This window comes from Oncorhynchus mykiss, chromosome 3 (genome assembly GCF_057628025.1).
Source record: "Oncorhynchus mykiss isolate SJ-2025 chromosome 3, ASM5762802v1, whole genome shotgun sequence".
In the NCBI taxonomy this organism is placed as follows: Eukaryota; Metazoa; Chordata; class Actinopteri; order Salmoniformes; family Salmonidae; genus Oncorhynchus; species Oncorhynchus mykiss.
In genome coordinates this window covers 37,968,934-37,994,311 of record NC_143024.1, presented here as the reverse complement: position 1 = coordinate 37,994,311, position 25,378 = coordinate 37,968,934, and the positions used below count along the sequence as shown (strand labels likewise).

Below are 25,378 nucleotides of genomic sequence, written 5' to 3'. Positions count from 1 at the left end.
TGTGCAATGTTCTAAGAAATTAAAAAGGACTTCGTTTCACCAGTAGGGACCCAGCCCTAATGCGTTGTTAGAGTGACTTCACTTCCCAATTTAGAGTGAGAGAGAGAGAAAAAAGCTGCCATCCGGTTATGGACTAAGCAAGAATTGTTGCTGCAATGGTTTGCGCCAAAGGGTAAATGCGCTTGTGTATGGGTTGATGCGATTCAGTCAGGCTATCCAGACTAGTTATAACGTGTTTAAATGACTAAATGAGAATCAACGACTGAGTGACTGCTACAATGGACTGTACGATAAAGGTAGGCGATTGAACTGGTTTTAATGTCGCTTGTGAAAACGATACGCAGCCACCCACTGAGTTGTTTAGCACGTCTCTGAGTGAGAGAGGCAAAGCGGTGATGCGAGGTCCCCACTCTTTCCTTCTTGTACAAAATTTCCTCTTCCTTCCCGTTCGTGGTTGTATGTCGGCTCTTTAATAACACAAGTAACCACTACATCTTTGCACACCGATAAAAACGAAATGGTGTCCAGCACTGCACGCGTAAAAAGGGGCGCGCAAAACTCGCTATTTTAATTGTTTCGTTTAATCAAGTTTAATGCAGACGTTCCTGGGTTAAAAGCACATATGCTAGTTTAGAGAAAGTTCAAGGTGATTTAAAAAGAAGTGATGTACCTGTCCCAATTGATGATAAAGACGACACCTTTGAGGCACATTACACAGCATACAAGCAATCTTGATTAGTACACGTTTATAGGAGCGCGCTCGTGGCAGGTGTCTTGGCGCCATGGAACGTATTTGGAGTAGAAGGCTACTTTCCATAGAGTTGGAGGATCGAAATCAATGAGATGACTGGTATTTCATATTTTACATTTCTTTCGACATTAAATCATAATTACCACAACATATGAATAACTGTTAGGATTATTTTATCCAATTAACAAAAGGACTTCAGGAAATGACTCTTCTTTAATCGATTTATTAAAATGGGGGTAATGTAGAGACGATCTCAAGCTTACCGAAATTGATGAGAATAACTAGGCTACTAGATTTGGAATGGATAAAATATTGACTTATCTAATGGTTCTGAAACGCATTTTTGTCATGAAGGTGGGGCAAAAACCCTGACCAAGACAACCGAACAGCATCAATTACAAATATAAGGTATTGAGGTATTCCTTGTTATAGCATTACCGATTATTATTTTCACATAATAGGGTGAATTTAACCAAACAGTTAACGAATAGTTCGACAAAATATGTAGCACCCGATTAAATAGCGTGTCCTGTAAAGCAACAAGGACCTTCAACTTTGAGAAAAAAGGCACTAAAACAACGAATGGAAATTCTGCCAAGGTTATAAACCTCACGATCAATTCAGCCTATTTGCAGAACGAAACATATCAATTTAGAGGCTAATAACAAAACGAAATAAACTATTTAACAGGTTTTGAAATTGGTTCCTCAACCATGTTGATGATATTTTGAAGTAGCTAAGGCATTGGAATAATCCATTTGCATTAAAATGTTATTAAACTTGATTAAAATGTATACGCTTTGGACCAACAACTTTAGCCTACTTTCACGCATTGCAGGTGTCCATCCTGTTTCTCGTCCACTGAAATCAAATCACTTCCAGAAACGTATAACGAAATTATTATTACTTTGCTTCATACCCTATAGAGGTTACAACACATAGGACTAACATACGTAGGCTACTATTCAGATAATCTGAGGGAGGGAATAAATAGGCTACTTCTGGTTACTGAAAATGGATGTTATTACAGTGATATAGAGAGCGTAATTTAGGAGCACGCACGTACACACACACACACACTTTTAAAACTTAAATATGATGGCCCATCTACTGAAACATGGATATTTTCTAAAACATCCAGATAAAGTCAGTTGTTTTTGTCACAAAGTTATTTAAAGAATATAGAGGCCTGGACTGCAAACAGGAGCGCTTGTCAGGTGTCGTTATCTGAGCTCTGCAGGCTTCCTGTCTCAAACCTCAGACTTTCCGCACACATTTCCGCTCCATCCACACGAAAAAGGCAGAGTCTTTGCAAAACAGAATCAAGTCACTGGATGTGTCGAGGCACTGCAATGTTTTAGATGTGAATACATTAACTCTGAATATAACTAAGACGACCGTGCTCATACTCCATGTGTATCCTTTATTATTGGCAGCTACAGTACATGCTTTATGTTCCTACTGGCTAAAAGCCATGTAACAGAAGCTATGATGTCGCCATATCAAAAGTTGTGAAAACCACATGTTTTTGCATGTTGAAGGAGCAGCTGCTGCAGGCCTTTGCAAAATCAGCTCGATTCAACCTCTACTTCTGCTTTCTTGGCTTCTACACCATATTGAGGACAGAGTTGGTCACATGTTACATGGATCACCGTAGTGAATTAGTGATCAACTGCATACAATAAGCAAAGTTTCTTGATATGTGGCTCTGGTTTCAATGGGCAGTTATGTATTCATTTAAATTGTGATAAACAATAGCATAATGAACTTTCTTTTAGTTGTACACTTTTTATCCATTGACTTTTTAAAATCATAGACGATTGAATATTTAGCGGAGTCAATCTTTTCTTGTTTGGCAATGAACATTCACCTTGGTAGACAAACTCTTTGCAATGCGAGGCCTCTGTGGAAAGGCACCATACGCACAGATCAAAGCTAAAATACATTCACAACATAAATCAACTTCAGCAATGATATAGAACAAAAGTTAATCTAACCATAGTTATGCATTGCAGTCTACAAGCCTTTGATTTAGACTAGTAATCAGTCTCCCTTGTGAATCAAAGATATACAGTTAAAGTCGGAAGTTTACATACACCTTAACCAAATACATTTAAACTCAGTTTTTCACAATTCCTGACATTTAATCCTAGTAAAAATTCCCTGTTTTAGGTCAGTTAGGACCATCACTTTATTTTAAGAATGTGAAATGTCAGAATAATAGTAGAGATAATGATTTAGCTTTTATTTCTTTCATCACATTCCCAGTGGGTCAGAAGTTTACATACACTCATTTAGTATTTGGTAGCATTGCCTTTAAATTGTTTAACGTGGGTCAAAAATTTCGGGTAGCCTTCCAAAAGCGTCCCACAATAAGTTGGGTGAATTTTTTCCCATTCCTCCTGACAGCGCTGGTGTAACTGTCAGGAGGTTTGTAAGCAGTGGCGGTTCTAGACCATTTAAACTGGGGGGGCTAAGCTGGGTCCAGTTGTACTGTTAGAGGGGCAATTTACATTAGACGTTATTGTTGTCATCGGTTTCTTCACTGCATTGCAGGCAAAAGACCATGTTAATAATTATCATCGTTGCCACTGCCTAATAATGGATGTAAAAAAAGAATGATAACTAATTTTTGCTATGTAAAAATTATTTCATACTCCCCATGTGTGGGGCCACAAGGGGGTCCAAAATTGTTGGAGGCCACTGTTTGTAAGGCCTCCATGCTCGCACATGCTTTTTCAGTTCTGCCCACAAATGTTTCTATAGGATTGAGGTCAGGGCTTTGTGTTGGCCACTCCAATCCCTTGACTTTGTTGTCCTTACACCATTTTGCCACAACTCTGGAAGTATGCTTGGGGTCATTGTCCATTTGGAAGACCCATTTTCGACCAAGCTTCAACTTCCTGACTGATGTCTTGAGATGTTGCTTCAATATATCCACATAATTGTCCTCCCTCATGATGCCATCCATTTTGTGAAGTGCACCAGTCCCTCCTACAGCAAAGCACCCCCACAACATGATGCTGCCATCCCCGTGCTTCACGTTTGGGTTGGTGTTCTTCGGCTTGCAGGCCTCCCCCTTTTTCCTCCAAACATAACGATGGTCATTATGGCCAAACAGTTCTACTTTTGTTTCATTAGACCTGAAGACATTTCTCCAAAAAGTACGATCTTTGTCCCCATGTGCAGTTGCAAACCATAGACTGGCTTTTTTATGGCGGTTTTGGAGCAGTGGCTTCTTCCTTGCTAAGCGGTCTTTCAGGTTATTTCAATATAGGATTCGTTTTACTGTGGATATAGATACTTTTGTACCCGTTTTCTCCAGCATCTTCACAAGGTCCTTTGCGGTTGTTCTGGGATTGATTTGCAGTTCATCTCTAGGAGACAGAACGCGTCTCCTTCCAGAGCGGTATGACGGCTGCGTTGGCCAAGGGTGTTTATACTTGCGTGCTATTGTTTGTACAGATCAATGTGGTACCTTCAGGTGTTTGGAAATTGCTCCCAAGGATGAACCAGACTTGTGGAGGTCTACCATTTTTTTCTTGAGTTCTTGGCTGATTTCTTTTGATTTCCCCATGATGTCAAGCAAAGAGGCACTGAGTTTGAAGTTAGGCCTTGAAATACATCCACAGGTACACCTCCAATTGACACAAATGATGACAATTAGCCTATCAGAAGCTTCTATAGCCATGACATTTTCTGGAATTTTCCAAGCTGTTTAAAGGCACAGTCAACTTAGTGTATGTAACCTTCTGACTCACCGGAATTGTGATACAGTGAATGATAAGTGAAATAATCTGTCTGTAAACAATTGTTGGAAAAATTACTTGTGTCCCAACCAACTTGCCAAAACTATAGTTAGTTAACAATACATTTGTGGAGTGGTTGGAAAACTAGTTTTGTAAACTTCCGACTTCAACTGTATCTAGGAACTGTAAGAGAGATTAGGTGGGAAGCAGGTGTTGGACAAGTAAATATTTGTTTGCTTTTGCACTGTGTTTGAGTTCCAATAGAGGTTATTAAGCTAGAGTTCTGTTGTGGATGTAAGGATGTTTCACAACAGTTGGTAGTATGGTTGTGGTACAAGGATGTGTCACTATTGGTGAACTGTGTGAGCACCACCCTATGCGGATGATTCATAAGATGATTATCTGATGTGCTGCTAACCATCAACCATTAAGCAGCTGAACCTGAGACAACAGACTTCTAACTTACAGTCCTACATGTTCTGCCTGTGTATGGTTCTGTTGGCTTTTGTATTTTGTTCAACAGCCCGTTTTATGGCAGTATCTAGTATTAGCCTTAGGTGGGCCTAGTACATTCGGTACAAACCTTTCAATAGATAAAAATGGCCTAAGTGTGATAATGCACAAATATAATGAACCAAAAAAAGAATTTCACTTTGACAGCAGAACTGACAGAACTTTAAAATGTGTGTATGCCGTGTGTGTGCAGACAAAATTGTTTTCAAAACTATTTTGTGTCCCTCAGCAACAGGGCCTAGCTTCTACGAAACTCATTGAACAGGAAGTCAGTTGTGGCATTGGCGGTCAGGCCACATTCGGTATATTTGTGTCAGTTTGCAAGCTATAGAGGGAGAGGGAGTGAGGGGGGGGGAAAGAGCAGGTGTATGAGCTTGGGGCTGTGAATGCACAAATATGCCATTGAAACAATGAATGAACCTAATGAAAGATAAGGAGTTCAACAATTGATCACTCCAATGCATAACATTACAATATGAGAATGGTGCTCATGACACTTTCCATGAATCATTGCTGCTCAGCCTCAACCTCTTCTCAGCTCAGCCCTTAGTTTCACTTCTGCTGTCAGGACCTCTGCACAACATGAGAGGAGGAGAGAGACAGACAGGGAGAAGAAAGAGAGAAGCGAGAGGAAAGAGACAAAGAGAGGAGAGAGAAAGGGTAACGGTCAGGGAGGAAAGTGTGGTGGACCTGTGATGTGTTGTTCCTCTACCACTGAAAACAAACATCACATGTACTAACATTTCAGTATGAGTACTGAAATAATGTCAGTTTGATATATTAATGTCATTCAATTAAGCTTAAATGTTGCTATAGCTAACAGTCCTGTCACTGTTAGTCTGACGAAGGAAATGCCACTAAATGTGTACAATGCATGAAACACTTTACAATGCTCAGGTAACACAATGGAAGTGTGGCACTTTGAACTTCAATCAAGGTTGTGTATTCTTGCTGTCCAACGTACCCAATCCTCCCCTACCTTCATCAACCCTAGGTTGTTTTCCAGTTTAAAAATGAGCCACATCTTTACACAGTGGCCCCCCTCCGTTTCCTTTCCCTTGGCCTGTGCCAAAAGGTTTCTCTGCACATGGGGGCCAGATTTCCTGTGGGCCACCGAAAAAGCCCGGCACTGACGTACGAGCCACAAAGACAATAGTGAAGTCCTAAACACACACGCACTTAGACCTACACATATATACTTACCCACACAAAGACACAAAAACAAGGCCTATCCTTACCCACTGTATAGACACAACACTCCCTCGCAGACAAACACACACACACACACACACACACACACACACACACACACACACACACACACACACACACACACACACACACACACACACACACACACACACACACACACACACACACACAGTGCCATCTTGAAGAATGGTTTGGAGTTTGGGGGCCATTGTCAGTGTTAAACACAGGAAGCAGCACAAAGAAAGCGTCTCAAATCTTGATCTGACTCCACCAAGCTCCCCCCCACCATCACCCCAATCCCAACGAATTAAAACTGTGACAAAGATCAAGGAAGCTCTCATTTCTCCAAACGTCGATGCCAGTGTTCCGCAAGTAACTGCAATCAAACATTATGATACAGCTAAATTGATCAATAATGACAGAGATTTATAAACTTCATGCCACAATCCTCTATTTTCCATGTCACCAATCACATATTCTAAAGACATCTGGAATATGACAAAGTTAGAAACGTGAAATAATAAATCCTTTATCAATAGAACAAGACTCATTAGGGTATAACATTTCATCATGTGTGTTCCATTCAACGTTGTGTGGAAAAACCTCACAGAGGTGTGAGCAGTTTCCTGGCTACCATCATCACATGACTAGTTGTGGCCCATACTTACCGTAACCGCTGACTCCACTGTTTGTCCATGCCGGCAGGAAGCACTGTCCGTGGTGAGCGAGGACCAGTCCATTTTCGAGTCGCCCTTCCCTGCCGCCACGACCATGCACATGAAGGGCGAGATGACGTCACCGGGAAGCTTCAGCCAGGCCTCCGAAGAGAGCCAAGAACCCACCGAGCCGGAGTGGGCCGGGCCGGGAGCACAGAACCCTGGGAAAAGAGGAGAGCACATCAACGGAACCAGGTGAGGGAGGGTGCATCACAATTAGCAGTCTTTGAGAGAAGTTATACAACTTATTTAGTGGTATATATACCACATTTCCACTTATTTAGTGTTATATATACACACCACATTCCCACTTAGTGTTATATATTTTTTTTCATTCAAGAGAGTTTACCATCACCATAATAAATACTGCAACAGGATCACACAGAATCATACCAGAATATTACTCATCTCCCCATTCTTTCTCAACAGTCGTGAGTCCCCTGTGGACTGCAGTGTGACCAAACGCTCCAGACACATGAGCAGCAACGAAGGGGGTCAGCTGGCCTACCAGGCCTCATACCCTGAGCCCCGCGCCAGCCCCCAGACCGCCACCACGCCCAACAGCGCCACAGAGGAGAAGAGAGTCATAGTGCCCGCAGGTGAGGTGCCAACACACTCAGCGGAGGGGTGCCCAGATCCTAAGGCACACAAGGATCTGTGAAGAGAATAGGCTGGATTGGTGTTCCCATCATATTGCCTTCACTTGTTAAATGATCTTCCATCATTTGGGAGTCAGCCATTAAGAGCAGATTTTAGGGACTGGGAAGGGAGCACATTTATGGGATGGAATCCAGCCAGTGAGTCATTGTTGGGAGATTCCACCTAAGATGACATTCCAAACATGAGACATTAGGTGTGTGAAATCTATACAATTAATAGACAAGACTACAAGGTTTGATTCTTAGCCTGAGTCACACAGGCCAAGCTATTCTAGTGGCCTTGATAATATGGATATTACATCACAGCTGTGTTAAACAAGGACAAAGAAGACCCTAGGGCAGGGCCCCATCCCCCCCAAATTCTGAACACAAAAACAACATTGATAATTTTTTATTTTGGGACATACATTTTTTTATAAAAACACCAGCAAATCAGCTACAAGGGATTTACATTTCGGAAATCTGTTAAAATTATTCCCACACATAATAGATAAGATTCAAAAATGTAAGCAAGGTTTGAAATGATGTTTTAATCAAATATCCGTTTGGGCATCTTGAGGTCAATTTGCAGTCAACAAATGATTTGTAATTATGTTCCAGCCCCTTGACCATCCGCTCAAGAAAAAGAAAAGTTGATGATCAAGTTGATGATGGTCAGGACCCACTTCTGGGACACTGAATGAAAATGCTTTCAGTGTAAACTTAAACCAAATAGAAAGTATGTAGAAAACATAAAGGACCTATTTATTTATCAATAATAGCCTATAATCTTTGAATATTAACAATCAACTAAATAAAAGCTAGACAATCAGCCCCCATTGATTTTGTAATGTTTGAGCATAAGAACACAACATTAGCCATGTCAAAATGCATAGAATTGTAGGAAATGTAGGAGATTAGCTATAAAACTGCAACATTTTCTCTCCGCTGCCAAGATATGTTTTACTTATTATTTGGTCTGTGTCTGTTTTTTTCACCACTCAACCCTTATGGTGGGTCTCGACTCAAAAAGGCCAACTCAATTGGTGGGTCACAAAGCAAAACAGTTTGGGAACCCCTGCCCTAGGGTACAGACAGAGGCTAGGCGTCTACAAACTGTCTGATATTTTGGGGTATTCATGAGGTTCATACGTCATCTTTGGGTTTTTGGGTTCTTACTGTACATTTATAAACACCTTAAGTTTCATTTGAGGAGAAGAAAACATTTACATTTAACTTTTTTTTTTACTCAAAAGAGTAACTTCTCAACTTGATGAGATGATGGGTCTGTGTGAGTTACAACAACCTCCTGTTACCACGACTTACCAATCTCTCTTCCTTCTCTCCCTGTCCTCCTCTTCCTCCTGGTCCCAGACCCTGAGGTGTGGACCCAGGACCATGTGCGCCAGTGGCTGGACTGGGCCATCAAGGAGTACAGCCTGGAAGAGGTGGACATCATGCACTTCCACACACTGGAGGGCAAGGCCCTCTGCAAGATGACCAAGGAGGATATGATGCGCCTCACGTCCGCCTACAACACTGACATCCTGCTCGGCCACCTCAATTACCTCCGACAGAGTAAGGGTTACGGCCTGGGACTCGTAGAAACTTTTCATATGACTATTTTCATACACCACGAGGACATAACTGATCTATGTATCCATTTTGTAACCTTCTTTGAATCTCTTTTTAGGCAGCCCTACTTTCTCCTACCCCACAACTCCAACCAACAACACACAGCAACAACCCAGACTACAGGTTAAATCAGGTAAGACAATTAACTTCACAACTCATTACCAAGAACACAGTGACAGTGTAAAATCCTTAAACTGCATGCATAAAGAACCTGGAGCTAGCGAACATTGAGATAAACAGCCTTAAAATGAGAAGGGGATTCAAATGGAGGGGTTTTGTGGCAGGAATCATTTATTCAAACCTCTGAGGCAGATCAAATACTTCAAAATTAAGTGTTGAGTTGCATTTTTAGATTACATAGTTTAGAGCGCTTTAAAGTCTTTTGGCGGAGCGTTGCCCTGAGTTGATAACTATTTGACGAATCCACGTCTCAAGTCAGTTTCAGACAGGAAACAGCTGCACCGGCAGAGAAATGGGCGAGTACGGGTCCCACTTTGGGACACAATTGACAATCTAGTGGCAACAGAGGTGGCCCGGTCAAAAGGACACTCACCCCAAGGAATACTGGACCATCTTCAGCTCTCTGTTTTCTTCTGGCTGCCTCAAATCACTCTTTTAAGTCAGTTTTTGGGCTTCCTTCCATAGACTGTAAAAAAAATATGGACGAAGCCATCGATGACGATACCCCATTGTTTTCTATGGGAATGGTCAGTGGTGCATTTGATGATCAGGGAGTATCATTTCAGTGTGTCCCCATCTTGCAACATGGGAGGAATTTTTGAAAACATTGCATGCGCAGTTTGAGCTACTCTGGGAAATTACGTTGCAGGCTAGGTCAGTGTTGACCCCTCTCATGTAGTAAGGCCCTCCGAGGTACCGCAGGCTGACATTACAACCTAAATGATCCTTATAACTTAGTCTGTCCAAGTACTCGGACGTGCAACTGGTGAAATAGAAGCAATTATTGATACCATGATTGTGTTTGGAAAAAAATCCTTCCGTCTATGGCTGCTGGGTAAATACACTTGAATTCAATCACTTTTGACAGTCCCCCTTTTGATTTGAATGAAACATTCCAGACATAATTTGCCCATTGTAGAAGTTCTCACTAAGTTACTTTTTGGACCCAAATGCAAAAACATTCAAGAGATAAAAGGTGCTCATAGTTGACCTATTTTACAAACCCCACCATACCACGAGACAGTTATGTCTTCATCACTGGAACAGATAAACAGTTGAGACTGCTATAATGTAAAAGCTTACAAACAGTGTTGTCAAACTATTTTATACTTTCTTGAAAATAAAAATGTAATTTCACCTGAAACAAATCAATAAACGCTGAAACTCCGATTTGTTTCATATTCAAATATAGGTCCATTCTATTTCTATGATTGACACCCACCCTGTATTCAAGAGCATGTTCTGTCTCAACCAATGGCGGGCACAACACAAACACCTCAGATTATGTAAAGTAGGGTCTAATCTACAACATATGCATATATGAAGAAAGAGTTGACATGTTTTTAGATAATTAACGTTAAAAAGGTCAAAAAGTAAATTTTCATTTAAAAATCTCAATTTATTTGAAAAACCTTTTTATAAGCTTTTAACTGGTATCATATTCAACTGTTTATACTTTCCGGTGATGTAGACATGGATGTCTCATGATATGGTATGCAAAATGGGTCAACTTTGAGCACCTTTATCTCCTAAATGTTTTGGTATTCAAGTCCAAAATGTAATCTTCTGACTACTTCTGCCATGTACAAACATTATGGAAAGTTTTGTTTAAATCAAAAGGGATGCTGTCAAAAAGTGATGGAATTAAAATGGATTCACCCTGCTACCCGTCTGAACTTTCTTCCTGTGGATGCCTCGTCTCACCCTCCCTTCTTTTTGAGCAGAGAACAGCTATGAGGAGATAGGCAGAAGGAACAGCTGGTCATCGAACCCCATGCTGCCTGCAGTAACCAAAGGTACAATAACCGACGTCACATCTCATTCTCAGTGCTTTACATTTCTTGTGAGCACTAAGGTAGATTCATACTAATAGTTGTATCAGATTAGTTCTAGAAATTATTACTACAGTGTTTCACAGTGGAGGCAGAATAAATTCATTAAGTCAAGAATTTTGTAGTTCAAGATGGAATAATAATGATAGAGAAAACTGATAAAACACATCATGTTTATGATTTAGGTTCTCCCATGGAGCACCAACACAGCACCAGAGTCACAGAGCCTCCGCCGAGAATTGTGCAAGGTGTGCATCTGTACTGCTTTTTCGTTTCCTGACCTTAGTTTGTTGTAATACTGGTATAACCGTTATACCATAGTCAAGCCAACAATGTCTTAACAGAACAATCTAACCTTTCCAACCCTGAATTTCCTTGCAGACCCATACCAAGCATTAGGTCCCATCAGCAGTCGTCTAGCCAACCCAGGTGAGAGCATATCCCATAATGCATCATGTTAAACTGGTGAACCAAAAAGGTGGTGACAAATGTGGCCTTTACACTGTCTGCTTTGGTGTCATGAACTGTAACACTCCAAAATAGATTGAATAGGAGAACAGAGGGCAGAGGTATTCCTTAAAAAGAGAACAATTAAGTCGTACCTTCCCTGTCTGGGATGGCACATTGACAAAAATGTCCACCTAGACGATAGCATTATACATTCGCCCTCAGCAAAACTAGGCTGAAACATTTTAATTATTGTCTCCCGTTAACCAGAATGACCCTGTTTGACAGAATTAATTCTGTATCTCCACACAGAAGGCCAAGCCCTCCACTCCAAGAAACGAACAGGCAAACACAGTTCATACAGGCTGCCTGACCCCAGCGCTCACAGGCCTGTGGGTAGGTTTCTGCCTGGTCCACCCACGTTCTGTCTCTCTCCATGACACACAGTGAAAAAGGTCACATTTGCTGAAGTAGTTCAAACTTGAAAGTGTATTTAGAATCCTGGTGGTATCTCTTATGCAAGTTATATTCTCAGACACAGACACCCATGGGACATAGATTGATATGACAATAGCAAAATAGTCCACGAGAAGGAGATATCAATGGTGCATGAGAATAAATGTAATTGTATTTGTGTCAAATTGCCAGTTGGCAACCTATCCGTTAAGGGATTCATTGACACAAATAAAAATGACATTGATTCACAGTGATAATTCTTACGGTGTTCTGTGCAGTGCACATCGCATAAAGAATGACATGGAAATCAATACACAATAGTAGATATGGATATTCAAGCAAAAAAACAACTTACAAATCTATACAAATACAGAAAAATGAAGTGTGTATGGATAAAACTATACTAATCTATAAAACAATCCTACCCTTAAGAGAAGCATTTCAGAAACAGATCTTGCTCGCTTAAACAGAATCCAGCCCTTTGATGAATCCATTCCCCTCACCCCCTGTCCCGTTTCTCTTCCAAGGCTCTGGACAGATCCAGCTGTGGCAGTTCCTGCTGGAGTTGCTGTCGGACAGCAACAACTCCAGCATCATCACCTGGGAGGGCAACAATGGCGAGTTCAAGATGACTGACCCAGACGAGGTGGCCAAGCGTTGGGGCGAGCGCAAGAGCAAACCCAACATGAACTATGACAAGCTGAGCCGCGCCCTGCGCTACTATTACGACAAGAACATCATGACCAAGGTGCACGGCAAGCGCTACGCCTACAAGTTTGACTTCCAGGGCATCTCACAGGCCCACCAGAGCCACGGCGGAGAAGGGGGCATTGTGAAGTACCAGACTGAGGTATCGTATGCCCAGCCCTACCACAGCCACCAGCCAAAAATTAACTTCATGAACACGCATGCCGCCCCTATGCCCGTGTCACCTGGGAACTTTTTTGGGCCGTCTACAACTTACTGGAACTCAACAACCAGCCCCATGTATCCGGGTTCTCCCATGCCAAGGCACCCAGGGACTCACTCCCACCTGAGCTCATACTATTGAGGTATGGGTGTCTTGCACTAGACTGGATGGCAGAGATTCCTGAAACAGACTGATAAAGATAACATCCACAATGTATCTGGTCTTTAACATCTAAGTTACATTGTAACGCTATGAGAGTTGTTAGTACAGAATGTAAAATGGACAATAACGCTCACGTCACATCTTCAAGCAGAGGCACCATAAGATAGGCAAAAGGAAGAGGGTAAACAATGATGACGAGTAGAGACCAAGGGATAGCCATGAAGGTTCTGCCTTTTTGAATTTCTCAACTATGGAAGCTGAGAATTTGTTCATATTATAGCCTGTGATTCAGTTGTTTGAAAACCATGTTTTTCAATTAGGTAAGTATTTTGTTTAAAAATGTCATTGAGGTCATTGAAGGACTTTAAGGGGAAAGTCACTGAGTGTGGGAAGTGCTAAAACTGTTATGAGGTCTTGATCGCAATTACTATATTCATCGATCTAACATTTGTAAAAGTATCATTGTACAGAATGTGTCATACAATTGTAGCAATAAAACATTTACCCCTGTAGTAATGCTAATAAAAGGAACTTGTATATTTGAGTTGGTCTCCTTTATTTTCTCCAAACCATTGATCATTTTAACTCACAAAAATATTAACTAGATGGTGTATCGGTAATTTGTTTTATTGCCAAAATGAATTATCGACATTAACATCGGGCAGTGACCACACTTGCTGTCTATTTGTCCACACCAAAGAACTCTTCAAATATTCTGTGTGGTTCAGAGACCTGCTCCACTTCCACAACAGCAAATCCCTTCACAGGCCTCTCTTTAAGTCTCTCCACCTGCCTCACACCGAACTGCCCCGCCACAACGGTCTCGGGCTGTGAGGTAGTCGTCAACTCCTGGGCAGGCTTTGTGCTGTATTCCACCGACCACGACTTGCTGGTGACCATCTTGGTGGTGGCTAGAGTACACAGAGCGAGTTAGATGCCAAACATCCTCACCGACACAGACTGAATAAATGGATACTCATTGATGGTGACAGGCTAAGCCTTGTGTGTAAATGTTTGAAAATGTACATGTCATAATGAGGCCATCTTTATAAATGCAAAAAAGTACTTGACCAAAACCACCTCACAAAACCCAACAGTAATTAAATGCAAAGATACACTTGTAGGCACAGTACTCACCAGAGGGGACAGCAGAGCTACATGTGGACTCACAACAGGAGCAGACTGAAGAAGCTCCATACAGCTCCTTCCATCTGATAGGACCAGACCAAGATGTGTCAGAGCAACATGAGTCTTTTTTCTATTATTCATGGTTTTCTATCATCTTTTGCAGGGCTTATATGGATAAAGTATCAGACAGCTTCAGTATTAGCAGGGCTTACCCTCCTGCTGCGGAATCGTAAGTGCAGGCCTTCGCAGTTGAAGAGGGGACAGACCTCCCCACAGACATAGCACAGTACATGTAGAGCTGCTGTGGCTGAAGAGGCGGCTTGAGCTGATTCAAATGTGGCACAGAATCTACAGTTTGCATACTTATGTACATACTTCTTCCAATGCAATGTAGTGTCAGAGGACCTCAGTCAAATTAATTGCATAGAGAAGGGAAAGAAAAAGATTAAGCTCAGTAGTTATAACGCTTGATGGAGGCCATGTAGGAAATCTAACGAGGTCATAGCACTCAAGTTCAACTACTGGTCAGTTGACTATGGTTACTGTTGCATATTACGAACGGAGTGCATCCTTAACATACCTGCCCTGCTGTCATTCCCTGAAACAGAAAGGCATCCATGGTAAACCTCACAACATTCCTTTTAGATGGGATGAATCTGGAGCCACTGTTGTTTTTGCTCTCAACCATGCACCTGAGCAGAAAATAGATTACTGTTAAATCCAAGAAGTTCCTTTAAAAAAAAAAAAAAGTCAATCTACAATTGCTACATTCATTTTTGGATTAATAAATTATATGTACCCATATATTCTTGAAGAATATAACTGTGGTACAACATCCGAACCCAAAACTATCATTTTGATGTCATAGATGGGCAGTACTTGCATCTATTGCTCGCTCTATGAATTTGAGAGTGGTTACATTTCTCCAGCCCCATCACTCAGATTTTTGCCAAAACATGGGCAGGGGTTTTCTTTGTTATTGTTTCAGCTACCGATTGCCTCTTTAAAAGCAAAGTACTGTGCAAATGATACTGATAGAAGTGATCTGGCATACTGTATGTCTACATTACCCAAAATTGTCAATGACAGTGAACTGAGGCGTTGAGGAGTGTGACGGCTTAATGGTCACATTACATGAGTGGACATAGAGACGTCCATCTTTAGACATGGAAGGCACTTCAGCCTGAAAGTACATGGGCTTTCCCATAGAGTACCCATCGGATGGGGCAAGTCTCTCCCATTGAGCTGAGGGAGAGAGAATGAGTAGTCAGATCTTTCAATTACCTGAGGGCTCATTTAAGTACATTTTATAACATGAGGACTACTCATTTACTGTAGATCAATGACTCATCTATACCCTACCATTACGTGCAGTGAGCATGGAACGGGTTCTGTTCTTCATTGGTTTAGAGACCTTGTGTACCACGTTCAGCATGTATCCTATTTTGTAGGAGTAATGATATCTGGAAAGAAATAAGCACATGTAAATAATTGGCATTGACTATAAATCAACGTTTAAAATGTTGTGCCAACCTGCTATCATTTATGTCCTTTTCTTTGTATGGAATGATAACTCCTCCAGTGACATGAACTCAAGGTAAACATCAATCCATCACAAAATAGTGTAAATACTGCAAGTCACCTGTTGAAGTGACAGACAACTCGCAAGGTGAATGGTGCAGCTCGTCTGATAGGCCCTTGGAGCTTCGGGGGATCATATCGGAGAGTGTTGGAGTAGGCCACACGATTATTTACTAACTGTTTATTGAAGATAAGTAGACCTATGTCAATATCTGCAAGGTATTTCTGGGAAATGTAGGCTTATGAATGCTGACAACCCTTACCGAGCGCTTGCTCCCACAGAGGCCGAGGTCGTATTCGAAGATGAGGGAAACTTTTGTAGATTTATTGGCATGGCATGTTCCGAGTGTCAGTTGAGACAGTGAACTCCCGGTGCCCAAAATGTTTTTCTTTACCTGCACGAACATCTTGTTGATGTTACAAAGTGTTATCACTTCGCGGGCTTGACTTTTTGGACCAGAGGGCTTCTGTGTTGGGTACACCGGGACCAGTATTTTCCTAACTTTATCCGGTAATTGTTCGTGTCCAGTTCCACGGACTGGAGAGAAATGCTCCTTGTCTACCAGCGGCACCCTTGAGTGCTGGAACACAGGTAGTTCGAGGTAAGATGGTGAGTCTTCGGCGAATACCTTCACAGAAGACTGGCGTGCATTTGAGCCTCCCTCTGCTCTTAGAGAATGCAAAAGAAACAAAAACGCCAAGTTGAAAATATAAAACATATCTCTAGATTCCTGTACCAAAATGGTACAATAACTCGAGCAAAATCAGGCCCTGCGTCAATTCATATCCATAGGTATACTGCGTTCATATACTAGTCGGAACTAGGAAGTTTAGACATTTCCGACTTGCTAATTCGTTGATCACCGCACGTGTACAACCAGTTGGCAAGTCGAGTTTCCTAGTTCCAACTAGAACGTGAACGCGCAATATTCCTTGTAGAATGAGCCAGAATCAAAAACAGCTGTTGGAGATCTAGTCGCACCACGCTCGTGCCACCGAGGACATTTGAACTGCAGGGAAAATATTAGATACATTGGATTAAAATATTATAAGAGATGATTATGCCTGCCTATTCGTTTTGATAGACTAGACAAAAATACAAATATACAATTATAGATTATATCCAGACAAGTTATTATCCATACAGTGAATGCTTTTTATGTTGTTAGCTCTCATTTTCAACTTTCATGACAGATAAATGTGGGATATTGTTAATTATATGCCTAGATGTAAAGAAGTGTTAAGCACATTATTTTTACATTACTTGAGAAAAAAACATGTGTGTGTTTGCTCATCTCTAGAAAATGGTCAGTTCATTGGAAAATATATTTTAATGTACAAGAAGCACACATATTTGTGTTCAACACCTGGGCCACATTCAACAGAATACAACGTTTTGGAAAGGACAGATAGAAATACGGTATGTATAACAAACATGCCTCTCCGACAATTAGAACAAGGAATCATGCCAGCTCTATTCATCACATTTATATCTGAAACGTTTCGACGACGCAAGCCAACTGAATGTGGTCATGGTTTCCTCATGGATTTAGCAGCAGTGGCATTATATTTAAAGATGGGTAAATCAAAGTGAGAAAGTGAATGAGAGGAGAGTTAGAGCAGAGCCAGTCCAGTAGAAGGCAGAGGGGGCTGTGGCTCCATTACACAGGTGGGTGGAACAGCATTCATTGGTAAAGGTGAAGTTGAGGCCCATGGCTTACTTCTCACCAGTCAGGCCACACAGGGCGGAGAGGACACAGCTCTTCTCATACAGCGTCACACTGAATTCTCCTGTAGATTAAAGGTGTTTATGGCTGAGTTCGCGTTACATTAATGGTGTTATTTGTACAAATCGAATTTATTTATATAGCCCTTCGTACATCAGCTGACATCTCAAAGTGCTGTACAGAAACCCAACCTAAAACCCCAAACAGCAAGCAATGCAGGTGTTGAAGCACGTTGGCTAGGAAAAACTCCCTAGAAAGGCCAAAACCTAGGAAGAAACCTAGAGAGGAACCAGGCTATAAGGGGTGGCCAGTCCTCTTCTGGCTGTGCCGGGTGGAGATTATAACAGAACATGGCCAAGATGTTCAAATGTTCATAAATTACCAGCATAGTCAAATAATAGGTCTGGGACAGGTAGCACGTCCAGGTGAACAGGTCAGGATTCCATAGCCGCAGGCAGAACAGTTGAAACTGGAGCAGCAGCACGGCCAGGTGGACTGGGGACAGCAAGGAGTCATCATGCCAGGTAGTCCTGAGGCATGGTCCTATGGCTCAGGTCCTCAGAGAGAGAGAAAGAAAGAGAGAATTAGAGAGAGCATACTTAAATTCACACAGGACACCGGATAAGACAGGAGAAGTACTCCAGATATAACAAACTGACCCTAGCCCCCCGACACATAAACTACTGCAGCATAAATACTGGAGGCTGAGACAGGATGGGTCAGGAGTCAGGAGAGTCAGGGTCAGGAGACACTGTGGCCCCATCCGATGATACCCCCGGACAGGGCCAAACAGGAAGGATATAACCCCACCCACTTTGCCAAAGCACAGCCCCCACACAACTAGAGGGATAGCTTCAACCACCAACTTACCATTCTGAGACAAGGCTGAGTATAGCCCACAAAGATCTCCGCCGCGGCACAACCCAAGGGGGGGCGCCAACCCGGACAGGAAGATCACATCAGTGACTCAACCCACTCAAGTGACGCACCCCTCCTAGGGACGGCATGAAATAGCACCAGCCCCTGTAATAGGGTTAGAGGCAGAGAATCCCAGTGGAAAGAGGGGAACCGGCCAGGCAGAGACAGCAAGGGTGGTTCGTTGCTCCAGCGCCTTTCCGTTCACCTTCACACTCCTGGGCCAGACTACACTCAATCATATGACCCACTGAAGAGATGAGTCTTCAGTAAAGACTTAAAGTTTGAGACCGAGTTTGCGACTCTCACATGGGTAGGCAGACCATTCCATAAAATTTAGCTCTATAGGAGAAAGCCCTGCCTCCAGCTGTTTGCTTAGAAAATCTAGGGACAATTAGGAGGCCTGCGTCTTGTGACCGTAGCGTACGTGTAGGTATGTACGGCAGGACCAAATCAGAGAGATAGGTAGGAGCAAGCCCATGTAATGCTTTGCAGGTTAGCAGTAAAACCTTGAAATCAGCCCTTGCCTTGACAGGAAGCCAGTGTAGGGAGGCTAGCACTGGAGTAATATGATCCATTTTTGTTGGTTCTAGTCAGGATTCTAGCAGCCGTATTTAGCACTAACTGAAGTTTATTTAGTGCTTTATCCGGGTAGCCGGAAAGTAGAGCATTACAGTAGTCTAACCTAGAAGTAACAAAAGCATGGATTAATTTTTCTGCATCATTTTTGGACAGAAAGTTTCTGATTTTTGCAATGTTACGTAGATGGAAAAAAGCTGTCCTTGAAACAGTCTTGATATGTTCGTCAAAAGAGAGATTAGGGTCCAGAGTAACGCCGAGGTCCTTCACAGTTTTATTTGAGACGACTATACAACCATTAAGAGTAATTGTCAGATTCAACAGAAGATCTCTTTGTTTCTTTGGACCTAGAACAAGCATCTCTGTTTTGTCCGAGTTAAAAAGTAGAAAGTTTGCAGCCATCCACTTCCTTATGTCTGAAACACAGGCTTCTAGCGAGGGCAATTTTGGGGCTTCACCATGTTTCATTGAAATGTACAGCTGTGTGTCATCCACATAGCAGTGAAAGTTAACATTGTGTTTTCAAATGACATCCCCAAGAGGTAAAATATATAGTGAAAACAATAGTGGTCCTAAAACGGAACCTTGAGGAACACGGAAATTTACAGTTGATTTGTCAGAGGACAAACCATTCACAGAGACAAACTGATATCTTTCTGACAGATAAGATCTAAACCAGGCCAGAATTTGTCAGTGTAGACCAATTTGGGTTTCCAATCTCTCCAAAAGAATGTGGTGATCGATGGTATCAAAAGCAGCACTAAGGTCTAGGAGCACGAGAACAGATGCAGAGCCTCGGTCTGATGCCATTAAAAGGTAATTTACCACCTTCACAAGTCCAGTCTCAGTGCTATGATGTGGTCTAAAACCAGACTGAAGCATTTTGTATACATTGTTTGTCTTCAGGAAGGCAGTGAGTTGCTGCACAACAGCCTTTTCTAAAATTTTTGAGAGGAATGGAAGACTCGATATAGGGCGATAGTTTTTTATATTTTCTGGGTCAAGGTTTGGCTTTTTCAAGATAGGCTTTATTACTGCCACTTTTAGTGAGTTTGGTACACATCCGGTGGATAGAGAGACGATTATTATGTTCAACATAGGAGGGCCAAGCACAGGAAGCAGTTCTTTCAGTAGTTTAGTTGGAATAGGGTCCAGTATGCAGCTTGAAGGTTTAGAGGCCATGATTATTTTCATCATTGTGTCAAGAGATATAGTACTACAACACTTGAGTGTCTCTCTTGATCCTAGGTCCCGGCAGAGTTGTTCAGACTCAGGACAACTGAGCTTTACACACTCAGGTGGACATACTCAAGCAGAAACATGCTGCCACACAAACACAATGTATGTAACTAAAGGAGCTCTCACCGCGCTCTCCCACATCTTTGCTGGACAGACATAGCTGACCTGGAGGACACTTCTGAGGGAACTTGATACAGTCCAGTGGGGAGATGGCAGGGAAGACACAGGTGAAGCAAAACAGAGGAACTGAAAGAGAAAGATATTGATTACACTAAGAACAAAGTAAAACAAAAGTTTGGCGCAGGGACTGAAGGATAGTAGAGATTTTTGATTGATAATCTTCACTGACAATATTACCTAAGGAAGGAGCTACAGTCTTATGATGGAAATGGGTGGGAGGGGCTTAAACAATGCTGTTAATGTAATAATGCACAAGTCAATATACAAAGCTAAACACCAATTAGCTTCTCCCATAAACACACAGGCATGCACACACAAACACAGTATATGATACATTGCAATATAAGCATTCCATTTCTAACTCCTTTCTCTTCCACTTACCCACAGATGGTACCAGACACAGTAAAAGCAGATGGCATAGAAGCTGCGACATCACTTGTTTTTTTTGTCTCTCTCCAAACGAAGACAATATCCTGTAATTCCCTTTGATTTGACTGCTTTCCCAGCTCCTCAAGACCTTTCTGTCTTCTCGTTATCTAGATCATCTAAAGAACAATAACTTGTTGCAACCTTCTCTTATCCAGTCAAATGTGTTGATGTAGTCCTTTTGGGGGATGTGTCTGTACAAACTTATGGTATTATGCCAGTACTTTTAGTCTTCTCTCTCTTCATGCATCATCTGCTCAGTTCTGAAGATAGTATCTAGGAAAACGAGAGGCTACCTCAATTATCTCCCCACCCCAACACATCTGATTCAATGAGGACATTATCCACCCAGTGATAAGACTGAAGTCACTCCTCCGCCATGGCTGATTGTAAAGTGTACACTGAAATCTGCATAAATACTAAAGTAGAAACAAACTGAGTATTCAGTTAAATAGTTTGTATTGCAAGGAAGATACAGAAATGTATTGCTGAAATCTATAGTACTGCTTTGACGTGTATAGAGGACCTTGATACAAGTATTCTGTAACCACTCACTAAAGAAGAGGCTTATTGAATCATCCCATAGTTTAGAGGCAGGACTGTCAAGTGACTTGCCGTCTTATGACTCGGACTGAAGAGGAGGGTGCGATGGAGATTGGACTTTAACAGTATACATATATTCACAGGTGACGTTGAGCATAAACAGTACAGCAAACTGTGTGTGATTCTAATGCAGTCTATGCTGAACATATTCAATTCGCAATATAGATGCCAAGCTGTACAAAATGGCAGTATGACAAGGAGATCAAGTACATGCCAATGAAACCCATGCACATTTCTGCTCTAAGGGACTCCCAAACAATAAGCAATGGGGCTGAGTTTGCAGAGAAATACTGTTTGTTTATTTCAAGTACACATTAATGGTGTAATGCAGAAATGTGATTAATCGAGGGCTGGGATGCCACACATGACTAGGTTAAAAAACATACCTTCCTAATATCTTGTTTAAATGGTCCCCTTGTCAGCACATTGGTCCATCTTTCACTTCATATCCAGGAGAAAACACACATGCCGTTTGTATACAACTATAGATTCGGGCTCTTCTCTTTCCTTGATTCCTCATCTACTTCTCAAAATGCATTGGAGGAGAAGAAACACTGAGGAAAGATTAATTTAGTCATGCACTACATGCACTACATAATGAGTTTAGTACAACCCCTGTTGGAGGAAAGTGGGCATTGCTCGTCTGTCGACCAGCTGCCGCCGCAGCCTGACCACAGCAGAGTCCACCTGCTCTGCAGCCCTCTTGCCGTGCAGGTTGGCCACCAGCTGCAGACACGTGCCCTGCAGCCTTGAGAGCTCCTCTTCAGAGGACAGCAGGCAGTGTCTCAACACAGAACTACCCTGAGAAAAAACACAAGACTCAGAGGGCTGAATTCAAACATGAGAGCAAGCACTTAACTCAACAATTGCATAAATCATGTATTGATGTCAATGGAAGACTTGCACAGAAATGTGAGTCTACTACAGTAAAGTCTACTACAGTCATTCATGTTCATTTTTAGAGGAAGGTCATTAGTTACCTGTATGAGATGAGCAGCCTCAGGTAACTGGGTCCCAGGGTGTCTGTGGTAAACCTTTACTATAGGCCTGTTCAGTTTCTCTCTGGAAAGTATATCCCCGCTGTACTCAGGGCCCTGGAAAACACATGACAACATAGGAAGATAGGGGTGGAGTAGTGAAGTCACCCACTATCAACATTATTACAACCAACCAACCATTACACCAATGTTAGTGGCTCTTTCTTTACCAAATCAGCACAGATACAGACACTATCTCCAATGCACATGCTTATCCATGACAAAGCTTACAGACAGTTCCACTCACATACTGACCAGTGCTCTGTCATGTCTGTGACGAATGCAGTTCAGCTGCCTCTGTTTGCGGAAAATGGCCTGCCTGGCGGCTGCAGACATAATTGTAAGATTTTGCTGTGTGAGAGAATGAGAGTTTTACTATTTTTACTTTTAAATGTTAAATACTATCGTATGTCCCATGCTGTACCTTCAGAGTGACTGTCTCAGCTATTTTCTTCACCAGAGCTTCATTGACAGTACGGTGGGCAGCTTTTTGCCTGGCGATGGCATTGCAAATCATCTGCCTGATGTTTTCTCGTAGCAGCTGTGATTGGTTCACAGCCAGAGTGGAAGACTCCAGAACCTGCTTACATTCTGAGAAGGGAAAGATGTGGGTAATTCTTTATTTTTCAGACCTGTTTCAGCTGATATTTGCCTAGTATCCACTAAGAGTGTATAGTAGAAATGGGCAATTTGTGGGGCTAACTAGCAAATGATAAGCCTACAGCTGCTGGTTTAAATAAATCCCAAATAAATAAATGAGTGGCTATTATGTAACTATTATGTAATTACACTGTCACCATGTCGTGTCTAAGACAAAAACTAGGTGAATCACTGACAATAAAACAAAGTGTAACCACAATAGGCACTATATGGGACAAGGTGACGTCAATGCAGTGCCATAAACTGTGTTACATTAGTACAGTATGTTATTGACATAGCACCTGGAGTGAAGGGGCCGATTGGCTCTGGTAGTTTTATGAGGCCTTGGGAGGGAGTTCCCTGTCCCCCTGCGGAGAGAGAGTCAGAGCCAGTGTGTGGTAGAAGGTCTAGAACACGCGCTCTCTCACTGGCACAGTCCAACAGCTGCCTACTGCACTGACCCAGGGTCTATACACGGCAAGGAGAGAGAGAGAGAGAAATAAGGGCTTTTTTTTTTTTACAGGTATATCAATAGCAAATCAAGGGATATCTCAACAACTTTCTTGAATAGGCATAATCATAACCTTAGGCACCTGTATCCATTGAAAACCATAAAAAGAGAGAATGAGACCAAACATTTGTTTTATAAAGCCCTGTGTACATTAGCATTTGTCATAGTGTTTTTACAGTAACCCGGCCTCTAGCAGTTAGATGTCATCACCTGTAGTTGGGCTAGTGTGCTCCTCAGAGTGCTCTCCATCTCCTGTTTCAGCTCAGTGAGTTCTCTCTTTGCACACTCTAGCAAATGGTCTGCTCTGTCTCTGCCCTGGAAACAGAACAATCATCTGAAGTGTTTTTTTCTCATAGCCATACAGTAGATTGGAATACATATTGGCCTAATGTAGTCCAGCAAAGCAATACTGGGCAGAATAACTTGGGGTCAGGTGGAAATATGAAATGCACTGCACACACTGAACTCACAGTCTCAGTAGAAGCTGGTCTTATGGTCCTTCCCTCCACACTCTTCTTGTTGATCAGCATTTCACACCTCAGGCTCCTCAGCATCCTCTCCAGGAGGCCTCTCTCCCGCTCCAGTTTAACGCATTCATGTGCCACCCGGCCAGCTTGTCTACGTATCTCGCCCTCCATTTCCCTCACACTGCGCATGTACTCCCTTGCTACCCCGACACTGGCCTCTGCACACTGCTCTCGGAAGCAGGGAGGTGGAAACGGGACCACAAATGTGGTGGTGGTAGCATATGGGAACTAAACATGACATAAGAAAATGACATTGAAGTCTACATATACAACAATATATAACTTAATTTCATTAACCGTGATTGCATTATTTCGCAAAACAGCAATTACCACCAACATACATTTTAGGCTAAAGCTTATAGCTTTAGCCCTCATAGCCCTCATGATTCAAAATAGTGCACATTCATTCACTATTAATTTAATTCATCATAACTTTAAAATATTATGCTCTCACCATTGTGCCTGTGTTTTGGGGTCTGAGTTTATTCTTGCACAAAGCATCATGAGTATCTCCACTTCCAACCTCTTCAATTGTGTCTGTGCGCCTCCGGGTAAACGCGGTGGCGTTACAGCTCCGCGCACGGCTGATAAACCCCGGCGGTCCTGCGTGGGTTTGCCGCACCAAGTGTTCCGCTAACCGTATAGAGTGCATCGTATCATCTCGCCAAGACTGCGGTCCTATCGTGACAGAGGCTAGGGGAACTGACTGAACAGGCATTTTCTATTTACTCAAGCCTCTTTAAAAATATATATATATTTAACTACCAAGTCTCTTTTGATTAGGCGACTAATTACGAAAAGTTCCCCTCAACCTGCCGAGGGTCAAGTAAACTAGAGTTGAAATATCATCTCCAAAGCAACAGTTTCCAAGTAACCAGAAACCATGGTCCTGCTTGTGATTGGACAATAGGCCAGTCAGTTGTGGGGGGCGGTCATGTCTAAATGGAATCCAGCTTTTGTCAAAATTACGTCAAAAGTTTTTTTTTTTTTTTTTAAACTAACCCTAACCCTTTTCCTGACCTTATCCTAATTCTCAACTGCCACGTTAATTCTAACCTACTGCGTAAATTTTCCTAAGCCGGCTA

At 42.1% G+C, this 25,378-nt stretch overlaps 3 protein-coding genes and 1 pseudogene across 8 annotated transcripts; 1 reads left to right on the top strand and 3 right to left on the bottom strand.

Moving 5' to 3' along the window:
* Positions 1 to 80: 80 nt before the first annotated feature.
* Positions 81 to 13,745, top strand: LOC110516190 (Friend leukemia integration 1 transcription factor). 4 transcript variants are annotated; one of them, XM_021594751.3, is made up of 10 exons: positions 81 to 296; positions 6,931 to 7,136; positions 7,371 to 7,540; positions 8,954 to 9,157; positions 9,273 to 9,347; positions 11,119 to 11,190; positions 11,412 to 11,474; positions 11,608 to 11,655; positions 11,986 to 12,069; positions 12,657 to 13,745. In XM_021594751.3, the coding sequence occupies exons 1-10, from the start codon at positions 279 to 281 to the stop codon at positions 13,178 to 13,180; spliced, it is 1,464 nt and encodes a 487-aa protein (XP_021450426.1). In that variant the 5' UTR covers positions 81 to 278; the 3' UTR covers positions 13,181 to 13,745. The 4 variants fall into 4 exon arrangements, with proteins under 4 accessions (XP_021450426.1, XP_021450436.1, XP_021450431.1 ...); XM_021594756.3 differs by lacking the exon at positions 81 to 296 and adding an exon at positions 351 to 850; XM_021594761.3 differs by lacking the exon at positions 11,986 to 12,069 and having other exon boundaries at positions 104 to 296.
* Positions 13,746 to 13,812: 67 nt separating this feature from the next.
* zp3d.2 (zona pellucida glycoprotein 3d tandem duplicate 2) lies at positions 13,813 to 16,716 on the bottom strand. 2 transcript variants are annotated; one of them, XM_021594771.3, is made up of 8 exons: positions 16,174 to 16,716; positions 15,972 to 16,087; positions 15,692 to 15,792; positions 15,400 to 15,574; positions 14,910 to 15,021; positions 14,542 to 14,654; positions 14,339 to 14,412; positions 13,813 to 14,112 (listed from the first exon to the last, which is right to left on the bottom strand). In XM_021594771.3, exons 1-8 carry the CDS (start codon positions 16,627 to 16,629, stop codon positions 13,883 to 13,885), a joined length of 1,377 nt encoding a protein of 458 aa, XP_021450446.3. In that variant the 5' UTR covers positions 16,630 to 16,716; the 3' UTR covers positions 13,813 to 13,882. The 2 variants fall into 2 exon arrangements, with proteins under 2 accessions (XP_021450446.3, XP_021450447.3); XM_021594772.3 differs by having other exon boundaries at positions 15,972 to 16,033; positions 16,174 to 16,705.
* Positions 16,717 to 17,409: 693 nt separating this feature from the next.
* On the bottom strand, positions 17,410 to 21,297 carry LOC149984530 (uncharacterized; annotated as a pseudogene). Its single transcript, XR_016494610.1, has 3 exons — positions 20,932 to 21,297; positions 20,497 to 20,616; positions 17,410 to 17,701 (listed from the first exon to the last, which is right to left on the bottom strand). The product of XR_016494610.1 is annotated as an uncharacterized LOC149984530 (transcript).
* A 558-nt stretch (positions 21,298 to 21,855) lies between these two features.
* tektl1 (tektin like 1) lies at positions 21,856 to 25,188 on the bottom strand. Its single transcript, XM_021594743.3, has 8 exons — positions 24,748 to 25,188; positions 24,237 to 24,521; positions 23,977 to 24,081; positions 23,558 to 23,723; positions 23,041 to 23,207; positions 22,872 to 22,967; positions 22,560 to 22,673; positions 21,856 to 22,380 (listed from the first exon to the last, which is right to left on the bottom strand). The coding sequence occupies exons 1-8, from the start codon at positions 25,009 to 25,011 to the stop codon at positions 22,183 to 22,185; spliced, it is 1,395 nt and encodes a 464-aa protein (XP_021450418.2). The 5' UTR covers positions 25,012 to 25,188; the 3' UTR covers positions 21,856 to 22,182.
* Between the last annotated feature and the right edge of the window lie 190 nt (positions 25,189 to 25,378).

Bases quoted from the DNA above. Each gene is read 5' to 3' on its own strand.
- tektl1 (XM_021594743.3), bottom strand. From the start codon at position 25,011: ATGCCTGTTCAGTCAGTTCCCCTAGCCTCTGTCACGATAGGACCGCAG. The intron at 23,208-23,557 runs GTGCTATGTCAA...TTCCCTTCTCAG, and splicing joins AATCGGCCCCTTCACTCCAG to AATGTAAGCAGGTTCTGGAG. The intron at 22,674-22,871 runs GTCAGTATGTGA...TGTGTTTTCCAG, and splicing joins ACAGACATGACAGAGCACTG to GGCCCTGAGTACAGCGGGGA.
- zp3d.2 (XM_021594771.3), bottom strand. From the start codon at position 16,629: ATGTTTTATATTTTCAACTTGGCGTTTTTGTTTCTTTTGCATTCTCTA. The intron at 16,088-16,173 runs GTAAGGGTTGTC...TTCAATAAACAG, and splicing joins TCTGTGGGAGCAAGCGCTCG to TTAGTAAATAATCGTGTGGC. The intron at 15,575-15,691 runs GTAGGGTATAGA...TCTCTCCCTCAG, and splicing joins CATGCTCACTGCACGTAATG to CTCAATGGGAGAGACTTGCC.
- LOC110516190 (XM_021594751.3), top strand. The intron at 7,541-8,953 runs GTGAGGTGCCAA...TCCTGGTCCCAG, and splicing joins GAGAGTCATAGTGCCCGCAG to ACCCTGAGGTGTGGACCCAG. The intron at 11,656-11,985 runs GTGAGAGCATAT...ATCTCCACACAG, and splicing joins CAGTCGTCTAGCCAACCCAG to AAGGCCAAGCCCTCCACTCC.